The following is a 13,488-nucleotide window of genomic DNA, read 5'->3' on the forward strand; positions in this document are numbered from 1 at the left end:
TTGCTCTTGATGAATAAATAATTTGACTGTGAGTACATTCTGAGTAGAGGTCTGATTTCAAATCCTGATCTCTTAAAAATTACACCATGCCTGGAAACCTGAATGCCTTTTCTTGAGAGCTGTTGTTACTGCAAAGGCAATCTGTGGAGACTCTACACTAACTAAATTTGTTATTCTGTAACAGGAACGGTTTTCATTTCTCCAGTAAGTATTTTAGTTGGATGAACTTCTAGGCAAGAGCACCTTTCTACAGTTAATGTGAAAAAACACTTAAATTTCTTTTTTTCTTCAATAAGTATTTAACAAACTGGGAATGGAAAATGGCATTGCTATGTTTGAAGCCATGTGAAAGTAGTACTTCTGGAAAGTTAAACTTCTGAGTTTTCTTGGTTGCTTTTTATTACCATCAGGTGACCTCAGACCACTGCTTGGTCATTTTCCCAAGTATTGCAAGGGATTCAGATTAACACAAAAGAACATTAAAACATTTGGGGTCCATACCGTGTTTTCAGTTGTAGAACTAAATCAACACACAGCATGTTGGATTACCTATTTTAAAAGAAAACATGGGGAAGAAACCTCAGGTAGAAGCTTCTAAGTATCAGATGAATTTCTCTGCTTGAGAAGTTCACTTTTTTACTGCCATCTGTGACACTGGGGCCACTTCAGGTTTAATGTACACATTGGGACTGTTAAGTCTGAGCTGCTAGTGCAAGGCAGATGCTGTTCTCTGGGGGACCTCTATTATTTATTCCAAAATAATGTTGTCACACCACTGCGGGCCATCTCTGGTCTGCAAGTCTGTGCTTCTCCAGGACACTGTGGTTTTTGAGAGCAGTAATAGCAGGGCACTGAGTGAAGGATCTCCACAAAGAGCTCACTTGCCTCAATTTCATTTCTTCCCTCCATACAAATTTTTCATGAATGGCTGTCAGGACGCAGACATGACCGACTTATCGAAGGTTTGAAAGCACCAGACTTGAAGGTAACTTTCAGAGCTGCACAGTGGCTCTAAATGCAGTATGAGCTCATGACTGCTGAAGGTAATTTTAAATGGATACTGCATTCACACAAATTCTTTGGATGTAAGGAAAAACAATTTTGCTGTTTTAATTCTATGTATTTCCAAATGGTAGCTTATATTTTATCATTAGCAAGTTCTCAGTATTCGTAGAGCCCCTTAGGACAAAATGTGATAGAATACCTTCCCAGAACAGCGTGCACTTGATCTGAAAAAGGTCACTGTTATGTGCATGTGTTGACCCAAGAAAGCAGGTTAAAATGCTCCTGCTGAAAATAGGAAATCAGTGTCCTTTCCTCTGAGGGCTCACATACAGGTTAAGCATGTAGAGCTAACTGATTTACATAAAGCCATCTAGCACTGCCTATCACATAATTTATCCTTCAAAAAACTAACTGATGTAAATACTGTGTTGTTTTTTATTGAGATTCTAGACAAGAATCCTCAGCACTTGAAGCCAAATGCTGAAAAGGGATAATGCTTCCCAGCATTTTTTCTTTACATAATAAATGTGTTGAATATTATAAGAAGAAGAGGTTTTAATTCTATAAAATCTGGTTGGTTATCAGAGACATTATAACAAGTGGTTTCCAGCCAAACTGCATTTGCAGAGAAGTGATGGATCTCTTGCCAGCACTAAAGAGGCACTTTTCACGGATGTCTGCATGTTCTTCGTGGGCAGAATGCAGTAATTTTCCTGAAAGTAGATGTTAGAAATTCTGTAGCAGAAATTGAAGTTTTCATATTAACTATGTCACCACTTCCAGCAGCTGGTGCTTTAACAGATAAAGCTAATGAGGGTGAGTGGTGGTGTTTTGCTCTAATAGTTTTCTTTTGCGACTGCCTTATTGTATGCTTTTTTCCATCACTTTTTTTTTTTTTTTTTTTAATTAGTATCTTTAATTAGGAAAGAGGTAAGAAAAGAAAATTTGGATAATGCATAACGTGTCTGTGTCACTGTAGTAAGGGCCACTTATTGGCATATTTCACTGCATTGTTTTCTAATGTAGTGATGTATCGAATCAAACGGCCATTTTTTATGAGCCTTTCCTCATAAGAGCGATGCTCCAGGCCTTGATCATCATTGTGGCCCTTTGCTGGACTCTTCCCAGGAGATCCCTGTCTGTTTTGTCCCAGATAAAGACAGTCATTTCTGTTGATATCTTAAGCATTTAACAAGGAAGTTCTGAAAATTATTTTCACAAATGCAAACTAGATTCAAAATGACTAAACGGTTCTGAGGGCTCTGTGATGCAACCCAAGAGAGAAACATAACTGAGAACTCTCATTGTACCCTTCACAGGTGCTGAACAGACTGACTGGCTAAGTAGGTGCCATCTCTGGAATGAAAAGCCAAAGAAAAATGCTGAAGTACTAATACTGTTAATGCCAGGGTTGGAAACTAAGGTTAAAGTTACCCATGGCAACTCTGTGGTATTTTGTAGACTATAAAATCCATGGATTTTATAGATGTGAAGGGTATTTATCTTTCTGTCAAACTTATTTGTAGTTCACATCATTAAAGGCAGGTCTAATTTATATTCTTCTGTGTAGATCTGAGACGTAGTGCAATAAATGGGGATTGTTTAATTTTGCAGTAGTATGTGGTATGTGAAACAAAGTAGAAAATGTGCTGGGGAGGTTGTAGGACAGTGAGAACTTCAGCAGAGTGTGTGTAGTTCTTACTGTCCTGGTACATATTTAAGGCATTTAAAAAGATTGCAGTATTGAGTGGTTAATAAAATGTTAATTTCACAGTATCCTGAATTATATATTTAAGTTAATTAAACTTTAATTTAACTGAGTTATGTGCAAAATCACCTTTTATTAGAATATGTGGGAGTATACCCACTGTGTGTGTATGCAAATACATAGCCATTAAAAAATACCTAAGTACTTGATGTGCACACTGTATCATAATGCCCATCTCGAACCCAAATTAGTTCGTTTACAGTTGTAGACTTGCTTATTGCTACATTACATATGTCACTATGCCAAATTTTCAGGATAGGAACTGGAGGATATATAGCAAGCAGAACTGCACAGTGTTCAACCTGTTAGTCAGTGGTGTTGGTAGTCAATTACTCTTACAATTATAAGATACTCATAAACTGATGAGAATCTTGCTAGTGCTTTGGAGGCAACAAAAGCAATTACATTGGAGAGATGCTGCAAAAGACTGAAAGAAAAAGGCTATACTGGGATTCTCTTTCAGGTTTTGATTGGCTTTAAATACCGCTGTGGCCAACTGTTATATTTGAAAATGTAATATGTTAAGCCTGTGAGTCAGTTTTCCTTAAATCCGTGTGGCTTGTATGTAAATATATTGTTGGCTGATGAGAGTGAACAAACTATTTTTACACCTCTGCACAGTGGATTGCTAATGATAAGCTATCTCAGAAGTGACGTTGTGATGTGATTAATGTAATTGAAAAGTATATATGGAGGAAGGAAATGTTTTTTCTTGCAGGTAGACAGTGTAGTTGCTGAGGTGGTAAGGTAACCTGCACAAGAAAAGAAAAATACCGTAAATTATTATCAGGTTTCTGGGGTAAAAACTGTGGTTTCATCATTTGAAACAAAATGCAGGGGATGAAGGTTACGTGAATCTGAAGCAGCATTAAAAAAGTTGTGTGGGGCATAACAGAATGTGTGTGTACATGCACGCCCATTTTCTGTGGCAAACAGAGGAGGTAAGTTGAAGGAACATTACATAAATGGATGAGGAGAAAAATCTTTCTATTAAAGTTTGTAATTGGAAGAAATCATTATTTTTATAGTGCTTGAAGGACCTAACTGCTCTATCTGCTGAATGCACGAATACCTGGGAAAATGAGTTTCCACTGTATTTCTTCATGGGAGTGCTCCTATGTGATACCTGCAGGTGTAGCATTTATAGATACGTAAATTGCATAGTCATACCAAGGGGGAAATAAAAATGCTTTTCACAGCTACTTTTGCTGGAGTTCTAGTGAGGTGACAGGTCAGGATTGTCAGGGCCTACGAAGAGCAGGCCACTTTGTGCAGCTTCTCAACATGGAGGGATTCCATGCTAAGAAACACACATTTGTCTGCAATCTCTTTTCCCCCCAGTTTCTGTAGCTGGCATGAGATGTTGCATTTACTGGCTGACAGTACACTACTGTCTTGCCTTGAGACTACAGATGACACAGAAAAGTTCCCTGCTGTCCTTACAGTCTTAACTCCCCCAGAAGACCACGGGGTCTGTGTGAACTGATGTCTTGAGAAATGCATGCAACCTTTTGTTTAATGGTATGTTAACTGTTTTTTTCCAGACCGTTCAGTCCTTCAGAGCACCCTCTCATCTACACCACGTGCTTTTGCTGGCTTTTCTCATAAGCTTGTTCTGGAAAGTGGATGTTTTGCCTAATTTTTTGGTCCTGCAACAGGAGATTTATAGCAAAGTGATCATGATCTTTTTTTCATTGTATCTGGCCCTTACTTGAACTCAATAAATCAATCTGCTTCATATCCCAATGCAGAATGGGCGCTGCAGATAACATTTACAAAGGCCGAAGTACCTTTATGGAAGAGCTGACAGACACTGCTGAGATAATAAGAAAAGCAACTTCAAGATCACTAGTAATTTTGGATGAACTGGGAAGAGGAACTAGCACACATGATGGAATTGCTATTGCTTATGCTACGCTCGAACATTTTATTACACATGTAAGTAGTCAGTCTGACGTGCTTGTGAACACTTTTTCAGCCTGTACTGTTGTAGGTTGACTTTGATATAGTCTGTGTTCCACTGTTGTAGAAGTGTGCTACGTCTAAACTCAGTGCAAGGGCTTATGTGTAATGTGCTATGTTGTTGTGTTTGAAAAAAATTAAACCTTGGGTGTCAATCTCTTTATTGTAGGTGGAGTCACTAACGTTGTTTGTCACCCACTACCCTTCAGTTTGTGAACTAGAAAAGGTGTATCCAGATAAAGTTGGTAATTATCATATGGCTTTCCTGGTGAATGAGGAAGAAAGTGCTGAACAGAAAGGTACAGTATAAATTCATCTGATCTTCTGGCATTTCAGGCAGAGGCAGAAGTTGTAGTAGCCTCTACATACTGCACACACTGAAGTATCAGTCTATACTTTCAATTTTAGGGACTTGAAAATTAAATAATCATTTCTCTCTCGCAGTTGATGCAAGGATGACTGAGCTAGGTCAGATCAAAGATTCACCCAGCCTAGCGTCCAGCTTCTCACGGTAGCCAAATAACGGAGGATTAAGGAGGAGGGATTAGGGATCAAACATATGGCAGCTCTCTATAGAAGAGCCCACTGTCTGCAAACATTTGCTGGTTGGGGGAGGGAGCGGGTCTGTTTGTTTGCTGTTTGTTTTTGAATCTTTGGATTTCTTTTTAACGAAGTCCAATCTCATCTTCATCCAACTGTGTCAAAGAGCTCCAAAACTGAACACTGCTTTATGAGAGGAACCACCTCCTCTTGTTCATTTTGAGGCTGTTTTTAAACATGTAGTTTCAGTTGATGGTCCCAGTTCTTGGATTCAAAGAGACGGAGGAATAATCTCAACATACTGTTTCAGTCCCATGCCTAATTTTGTATGTTGCTTATCTTAATCTCATTCATCTTTGTTTTTATCAGGCAGGAGAGTCACAGTGACACTTCTTGTGACTGTTGGTGTGAAGTAGATAGTATTTTCAGTGCAGTTTGTCAGTTTACTGCCTACCCTTTTTCTCTGTTTGCTAATGGATGAGGTAAGCAGCTCTGTCTGCCGTGATGATCCTCTCTTCAGTCTCTCCTCACAGTGAGAACAGACTCTTAGCATTACCTGTCTGCTAGACAATTATTTACAAAGGCAAAGGCCTTCCTTGTAGATCATGGCTGCTTGGTTTTTAGAAGAGCATTTGATGCAGGACACTTCTCAAAAGCGTTCTGAAAATCAACATGGGGTTTATCCACTGTGTTTACTCACATGGCTTCCAAACTTAAACCAGATCTGTGATGTAGAACTTTCTTCTACACGAAGTTCCTTGGCTGCATTCCTGATGTTAGCTTTACTCAGACATTTGAAAATCCTGTTCTTATTCTGGTTTTCCCATTTTGCACAGTGTTCTCTATACTGCATCTCTATATTCCCTATAGGTTGCATGTTGTCTATATCGCTTCTACTTTTTCCTTTTTTTTTTTTTTTTAATTTAATTTTTCAAATTTCTGTGGTGTTTGTCGTTAATCTTCCCTATAATTCATTCTTTGTATTGTATTATCTGCTAGGTTGTGAGCCAAGCAGGCAGGGGTGTCTAGTATTGCCACTAAATACTGTACATAAATAATCTATCTCTTTTTAAACTTCTCAGAAAACTAAAAAGAAAAGCTACTTTCTAAAACCTGTACTCACACAGAAACTCTTCAACTTCAGATGGAGTTTTATCTGGGGGGAAATTTTGGCTTTTATATTCTATTTAATTTTAAAAGCATGGATCCCTGAAATACATGTTAACTAGAGCTCAGGCTGTTCAAAGCACTGTTGCCTTTAATTGAACGCTGTCTAGTAGTGCTGATGTTTGTGGTTAAGAGCAGTAAATGTTCATCTCCAGTATTCTCGGGCAAATAAGATGATGTTCAATACATACTGTTCCTTATCTACTGTTTCTCTGAAGCCCTGTACTTTATTTTGTAATATGGTTCTTCAGCCTTCTTTCTTTCAATGTTTATTGGCCTGAACGTTCAGGCCATATGTAGTTGTCACTGTTAAAACTCCAGAAAGCACAACAGGTGTAATATCACAACCTGGGAACAGCAATGTCTACATTTCTTACTTTGCCTGTATTTTCATCTCCCATGCCTGTTGTCTTAATGCTCTAATTGTTCTACTAAGGATGAGATTTATGGCACAATTTTTGCCAGCCTCTGGCTTGGAACACTCAGATCAAATCAGCTTGAGTCATTATCATTTATGGAAATCTCCACTTCCCAAAAACTTACATTTTCAGAACAGAAGAATGAAGGGCAGTGACTGACAGCACATTATTTCTGCTCCTAACACCAGCCCTAGAGTGTGCAGAAATTTTAAAAGGATACTTGAAGAGGGAAGGGAAGGGAATCATCAGATTTGTTGTGCTGGCTCTTATATTTTCATCTTATTGCCATAGAATAGAAGAATCTACTGCCTGTACATTTGGGCTTCCATAAGCATTTTCTGGAGCTCTTAGCCTACTGGCAGGCAGCAAACATTTTGCTGTGCTGTACTGATAGACTTCTTGACTGCAGGATTATAGACACTTCCTTTATTGCATAGACATGAGTTGTAATGTCCCAGTTGCAGCGTAACTAATGAACTTGACATACAAATGCTCTTTATGTTTTATACACATGCAAACGCTTCTGTCTAATAAGACACCAGGTAAAACTATAGGAAAACACTGTTTTAAAGCTCACTCTGTACAAGTAAAATGTGAACTCAAGGAAATATTTTTATTTTTTTATCTATTCAATGGAATTAATATCACAGGAAACATGAATGATAATAAAACCAGTTCTTTGCTATTTCAGGCTCTGGACTACTAGACATTATAAATAAAACAGAGGGACCCTGATTTTTGTTTTATTTTTTAGGATCTGAAGAGGAAGAGAATCCCGAATTTATCACTTTCCTTTATCAGATAACTAAAGGAGTCACTGCAAGAAGCTACGGGCTGAATGTTGCCAAACTGGCAGATATTCCCGAAGAAATCTTGAAGAAGGCAGCTCACAAATCAAGGGAGTTAGAGAGACTGGTGAATATGAAAAGGTGGGAACAATTAGGAGGTTTCTCCCAGATGTGAATGGAAGAGCATTACACAGAATGTATATTAAAAAGAGCCATAAGAGCTACTTCACATATGTAATGTTCCTTCAGGAAAGAGAAAGGGAGACAAAACTTTCTAAAATGTTTGATAAATTATGCTATCGATTTCAATTAAAACATTGGATTTTCTAGTTAGCTATTATGTCAGAGGTTAATTGCTACCCTCTTAATCACTGTTGGGAAAAAAAAACACACACCATGAGCAATGAGCATATTGAAATAAAGCTGGGAATAATCTTTTTTTTTTTTTTTCTTAGAGCAGATACTAGCAAACTTATTCTTTAAGTTTTCTTAAATTTCTTTCAGGAAGAAATTCTGACTGATATATCTGAAGTACACCTACTAATACCTATTTCTCTCGAAACAGTGACGGTTAAGATATAGATTTAATTTGTAAAACATATTCACTATTACACTTGAAATTTTATTTGCAAGCTACAACGGCTGCTCCAAAAGTAGTGCCTCCTAATTTATGATGTTGGCCCGTGATGCCAGAGGTGGATATTGGTGGGATGACAGTAGAAGTTGAACTTTCCTACCAAAATCCTGTTAAATGTTGTTGGTGTGTGACAGATGGCAGCAGAGGGGCAATCTGACAGAATGGTGTCTGACACAGATGTGTGTATGAAGCAGAGGTGTGTCACTGCTTTTCTCCAGGCAAAAACAATGACACTCATAGAGGTTCATTGACTCTTGCTAAATGTTTATGGAGACCAAACAGCGCAGGCTGTTGTTCATTGCAGGCAAAAAGGCATAGCTAATGGTGGTGACTATGTTGAAAAAGAGTGTTTTGGGGCAGAGAATTTTCTCTACCAAATAATGTTATTGTGCTGTTTGTACCTTGTAGTTTCCATGGAAATAAACACGAGGCATTACTTTCAGAGCACTGTGCATGTAATGTAGAGAGGAATGCTGTTATTTTTGCTATTTTAACTTAAAACTAATTATTTACCGTATGTCGAGTGCCCCCCAAACACAGCAGATTTTACTGAAAGTTGAGATTTTAGAATTTGTTTGAGAACCGAGTTTCATTTAGGAACATGTGTCCCTTGCGTACTCAGCTATTCAGGAAAATTCATATGTATCCAATAGACTCACCTTTTTACATCCTGTAACATTATGTAGATATTTCAGCTGTAAAGATATGCATAGCATTCATATGCATTTTCACCTTTGTTGTTGTTGTTGTTGCTATTCTTTTCAACACAGGTCCTATCAGGAACTTTCAGGTAGTCCTCTGGGACTACAATAAGTCTTTGCTGCCTAATGGTCATAGCTAATCACGGTAGAAGAAATCTGTAAAAGAAAACTTTATTGCCTAGTTATTTGTAGGTGCAAACAGTTCTTCTGATGCTAAATGATAGGTAGTGCTCAGTGCTGACTTTTATCCATTTCTAGGAAAGGAAGATAAAAAGAAAAACACCTGTATGGATGATGCATGACAGTTTGTGTGAAAAATAATGTGGTAGCTTTTGTTCATTGCAAATGGTGGTCCATAATTTACCAAAGTAAAATGTCAAATTACTAGCAACCCCATAACTCTGCTAGGAGGTATATAGGATTCTAGATCTAGAAAAAATATTTTCCAGAAAGGTGAGAATGTGAGCTGGAAGGCCAGAGTTATTGTGTAATGTAATTTAGAAGAGAAGTAATAGAATATGACAGTGTAATTTCCATTCTGTCAAAATCATAGGGCAGAGACAGTGTTCTAGCAAGCCTCCACTGCCAAAAAATGTAGTTAACTGCATACAGAACCTATGAGCAGTGAAAATACTATGTGATGATGTCATTAGAAGAGTGATCTGCAGTGCAAAGAAAGGGTAGGACTAGGGCTGAGTGGCTAAGCGTAATTACAGGACTTAATTGTGTGACATTTTTCAGCTTTTCCGTGTGTATGCCGCCGTCTGTATTTTAGTTTTTGGTGTGCAGTTTGCTGGTATTCTTAAGGAGAAAAGAATAAATCTGTCATCCATGTCTGCAGCGGGTCCTTCACCCTGGCTGGTGGCTGAGGCCGGAGCCTCCTGCCCCTCCAGGGTGTGCAGCTTTTCAGATTCAGTCCAGCTGGAAAATCCCTTTCCTTCACTTCCTGCCATACCAGTTCAGTTTCCCGGTGTGTGAGGAGCGCAGGCAGTACACATGTGGGAGGGAGGAGGTGCTTCCTTCAGGCAGCAGGGTGAGGCTGCAGCCCTGCCGCCCACACCACATGAAGGTCGTCACCTCCACCTCCTTCTTGAGTGAGAGACAGGGCTGTGCACAGGGTGAGGCACTCAGCCACACGGCCATTGCTGAAGCACTGGGTTGGATGTCTTCTGCGTTGTTTCTTCAGTGTAAAATGTTGTGTCAACTTTGTGGGGGTCTTCACACACCTGCGTGAACACAGAGCTACAGTCAGTGGCAAGTCAGAGATTATCAAATGTGGCTGGTGACTTAACAATCGCTCTGTCACACAATTCTTTTTTTTTTTAGTTCAATATAAGTAAGTAATAAAGGTATACTCTCTTTTGCCTGTTCTTCTTTACTTTCTGTTATTGCCATAATGTGGAGATTTCAGGGAGGGTCCAGAGAAGACCATAATGTGCTCACATGGCTGGAGCACCTCTCCTACGAAGAAATGCTGAGGGAGCTGGGCTTGTTCAGTCTTGGGAGGAGAAAGCTCTGGGGAGACCTCATTGCAGCCTTGCAGCGTTTGAAGGGAGATTATAATCAGGAGGGAAATCAACTTTTTACATGGTCTGATAGTAATAGGACAAGGAGGAACAGCTTCAAATTAGAAGAGGAGAAATCTGGGTTAGATATCAGGGGGGATTTTATCGCATAGAGTGCTGAGACCCTGGCACAGGCTGCTCAGAGAGGCTGTGGATGCCCCATTTGTGGAGGAGTTCAAGGCCAGGTAGAATGGGGCCCTGGGCAGCTTGATCTAGTGCTTGACCTAGTGGTTGGCAGCCCTGCCTATAGCAGCGGCTTGGAACTAGATGATCCTTGAGGTCCCAACCAACCCAAACCATTCTGTGATTCAACATTTTCTTCTGTACCTCCTCTCCAAAGATACATTAACACATTTAAAAATGGCTATGAGCTTTGCTGTGGTGTATCTGCGATAGGACATAAAAACTACCATGTGAGTCAAACTCAGACCTGTTCATAGCAGTGTACAAGTGCTGTCACACACAACAGCCACAGGCCAGCTGCCTTGTCTTATTTTCTTAAATCACTTTCACATTATTTAAGAAAATCCACTGGGTAATTCCGTCCAGTCTTGACATCTTTGTCATCAGGAATGTCTGTTAACCCATTTTAAATGACTTGTTTACTTGACACAGTGTTTATCAGTCCTTCTGATACTGAAAAAAAAAGTTTTGAAAAGAAAATAGGAAAGATGAGTGTACTCAGTGAGTTTGGAAATGTGTTACCCCTTCTGTTGATTCCTCGTTTGCACAGCTCCTAGAAACATGCAGTCTAAAATGTGCAAACTAAAGGAGTTTTGTGGTTTGCACAGGTGTTCATTTCCTTTAATGATTCACACTTGCTGGGTGTTGTATTTCATCTTGAATCTGTGTCTGGTACGATAAGTTATTTATAAAATTACAGTGTTGACTGCTCTGTAGATGGAACACCTATGAGATCATTGATTGCTTATAGATCATACAACGTTCTGAGCAATGCAGACTGTGTACAACATTTTGTAGATGACTGTAAGGCTTTCAAGGAATGAGGTACTTAATTTGAAAGTGTGTCCATATTTTGACTGACTTTCTTTTCCCCCCCCAGAAAAAAGCTGAAGTCTTTTGCCAAAGCATGGAAAATAAATGATGCTCAGGAACTGCAGAAATGGAGAAATACGTGTGAACCTGGAGATGAAAGAAAGGACAGATTTTAATCCTCAGATCACGCTTAAAGATGGAAAATACTGCAGATAGAAGATATGAGTCTGGAGAGTAATAGGTTCTGTTGGTGCATATATAGCTGTAGGTGCATTAAGTTGGCTTCTCTGCTTTTCCAGAGATAAGAGATGCTGTGCTGTGATATGGCGCCCTGTATCCACATCCGCTGTCTGATAGTAATTTTCTCACTCCATATTCCTTCCCTGAAATGTTTTCCCTAATTGCAAAATGGTATTGGATTAAGTTTAGCATTTGTATAGAAAACTTGGGGAATGATGTTGGTAAATTATTAGATACACGTTTTATAAATAAAATAATGGATTTTAACTTTATTGTACTTCAATTTCTACTGAAATAATTCTCTGCATTGTGAAAATGTAACTGAGTCCTGGCTGTGCCGTACCAATGTGCAAAAGGGAAGAACAAATAAACTGTTTTTTCCCTCATTTTAATGCATTTACAGTCGTTCATGTACAGCACCCCTTATGCTGGATGCACACAATGAATTTAAGAATGTGTGCGTTATGCAGCTGGATGGGAGAGTCTCTCTCCCACTGATGACATTAATGATGATGCAATGTGTAACTTCCAAAGCAGCAACACAAAACATGCACTGACTGCATTTCTGCTTCCCTCTCCTTCGTTCTCACACCTGCTCACTTCCTTTTTACTTCAGACATGGCAAGAAGAGCTGAAATGGGTGATTCAAACTATGCAACTGAAATCCCCAGCAGAAAGATGGAAAAAAATAGAAATATTATATATATATATATATATTTTTTTTTATTTGCAATTTTCAAGTTTCAAGGAAATTTCACACAGGAATTTGGTGTCCAAATTAATTTTTTCTTTTGTTGTTGTTGTTGTTGTTATTGGTTGTTGGTTTTTTTTTAATAAATCCAACTAAATGAAGCATCTTGTAATGAAAATTAATAGTGGCATTCACATACTTAATTCTTAGAAAATAGGTTATTATATTAAAAAAAAAAAAAGTATCAAATGCAAAGAACTTCAGTAAAATAAAATATCGAGGTTCTGCTATAAAGAAAATAATAAAACGGGGTTTGTCATCTTTGAGACAGCTGGAACTTCGTGATGATTTCAGTAAACGTAATGAGGGTCTCTTGTGTCAAAACGATGCATGTCAGATGAATGTGAAATCACGTCATTGCAGGTGGTTCAAATAGACATGCCTATGTAAAGATCTTGGTACAGAAGAATGCAGTTTTTACTGCCCATCGTAAGGAATTGCTAACAGGACTTTTCTCCACGCTCTCCCTCAAATTGCAGAGGATCTTTTAAACAAACAGTTTATCTGCTGCTCAGCAGCAGCAATCAATAGTGGCGTCTCCTTCCAGATCTGCAGCGTATTTGCCCAAATGGGAAGAGCTGTAAAAGAAAGCTGCTCTTAGTGGATGTAGTTATACACACGTTTAAGTATGCCACACACTGCAAAGCACGATTAATGTAGCTCCCTGTTACTGATTACCACAGACACTGTGCGTTGGAGCTAAAGACACTTGATCGTCACTTTCAAAGGCTGTCATCAACCATTGCTGACTTCCCACATTTGCAGCATGGGCATTGCACAAGGGCAGTTGTTCTGAGGCATTCAAGTATGTTTGCAGAGCCCAAACCTTGGGTACCAGACGTACTCTGGACAGGAAACCTGCACCTTTAATGGCATGCAGTCTGAGGACGGAGAAACAGAGGCCTGCTGGGAAACAGAAATGCATTAATTTTGTAAGAGAGTTCTTATT

General features: G+C 38.9%; 1 protein-coding gene across 1 annotated transcript in view; it reads left to right on the forward strand.

Moving 5' to 3' along the window:
- Positions 1-12,174, forward strand: part of MSH3 (mutS homolog 3) — a 109,004-nt gene extending 96,830 nt beyond the window's left edge. The window contains exons 21-24 of the mRNA XM_072359233.1: positions 4,525-4,711; positions 4,905-5,034; positions 7,616-7,790; positions 11,616-12,174. Coding sequence (XP_072215334.1) covers positions 4,525-4,711; positions 4,905-5,034; positions 7,616-7,790; positions 11,616-11,724 — 601 coding nt within the window. The 3' untranslated portion in view covers positions 11,725-12,174. The remainder of the gene's footprint in view (positions 1-4,524; positions 4,712-4,904; positions 5,035-7,615; positions 7,791-11,615) is intronic.
- The last annotated feature ends 1,314 nt before the right edge of the window (positions 12,175-13,488 follow it).

Source organism: Excalfactoria chinensis, chromosome Z, assembly GCF_039878825.1.
Source record: "Excalfactoria chinensis isolate bCotChi1 chromosome Z, bCotChi1.hap2, whole genome shotgun sequence".
Classification (NCBI taxonomy): Eukaryota; Metazoa; Chordata; class Aves; order Galliformes; family Phasianidae; genus Excalfactoria; species Excalfactoria chinensis.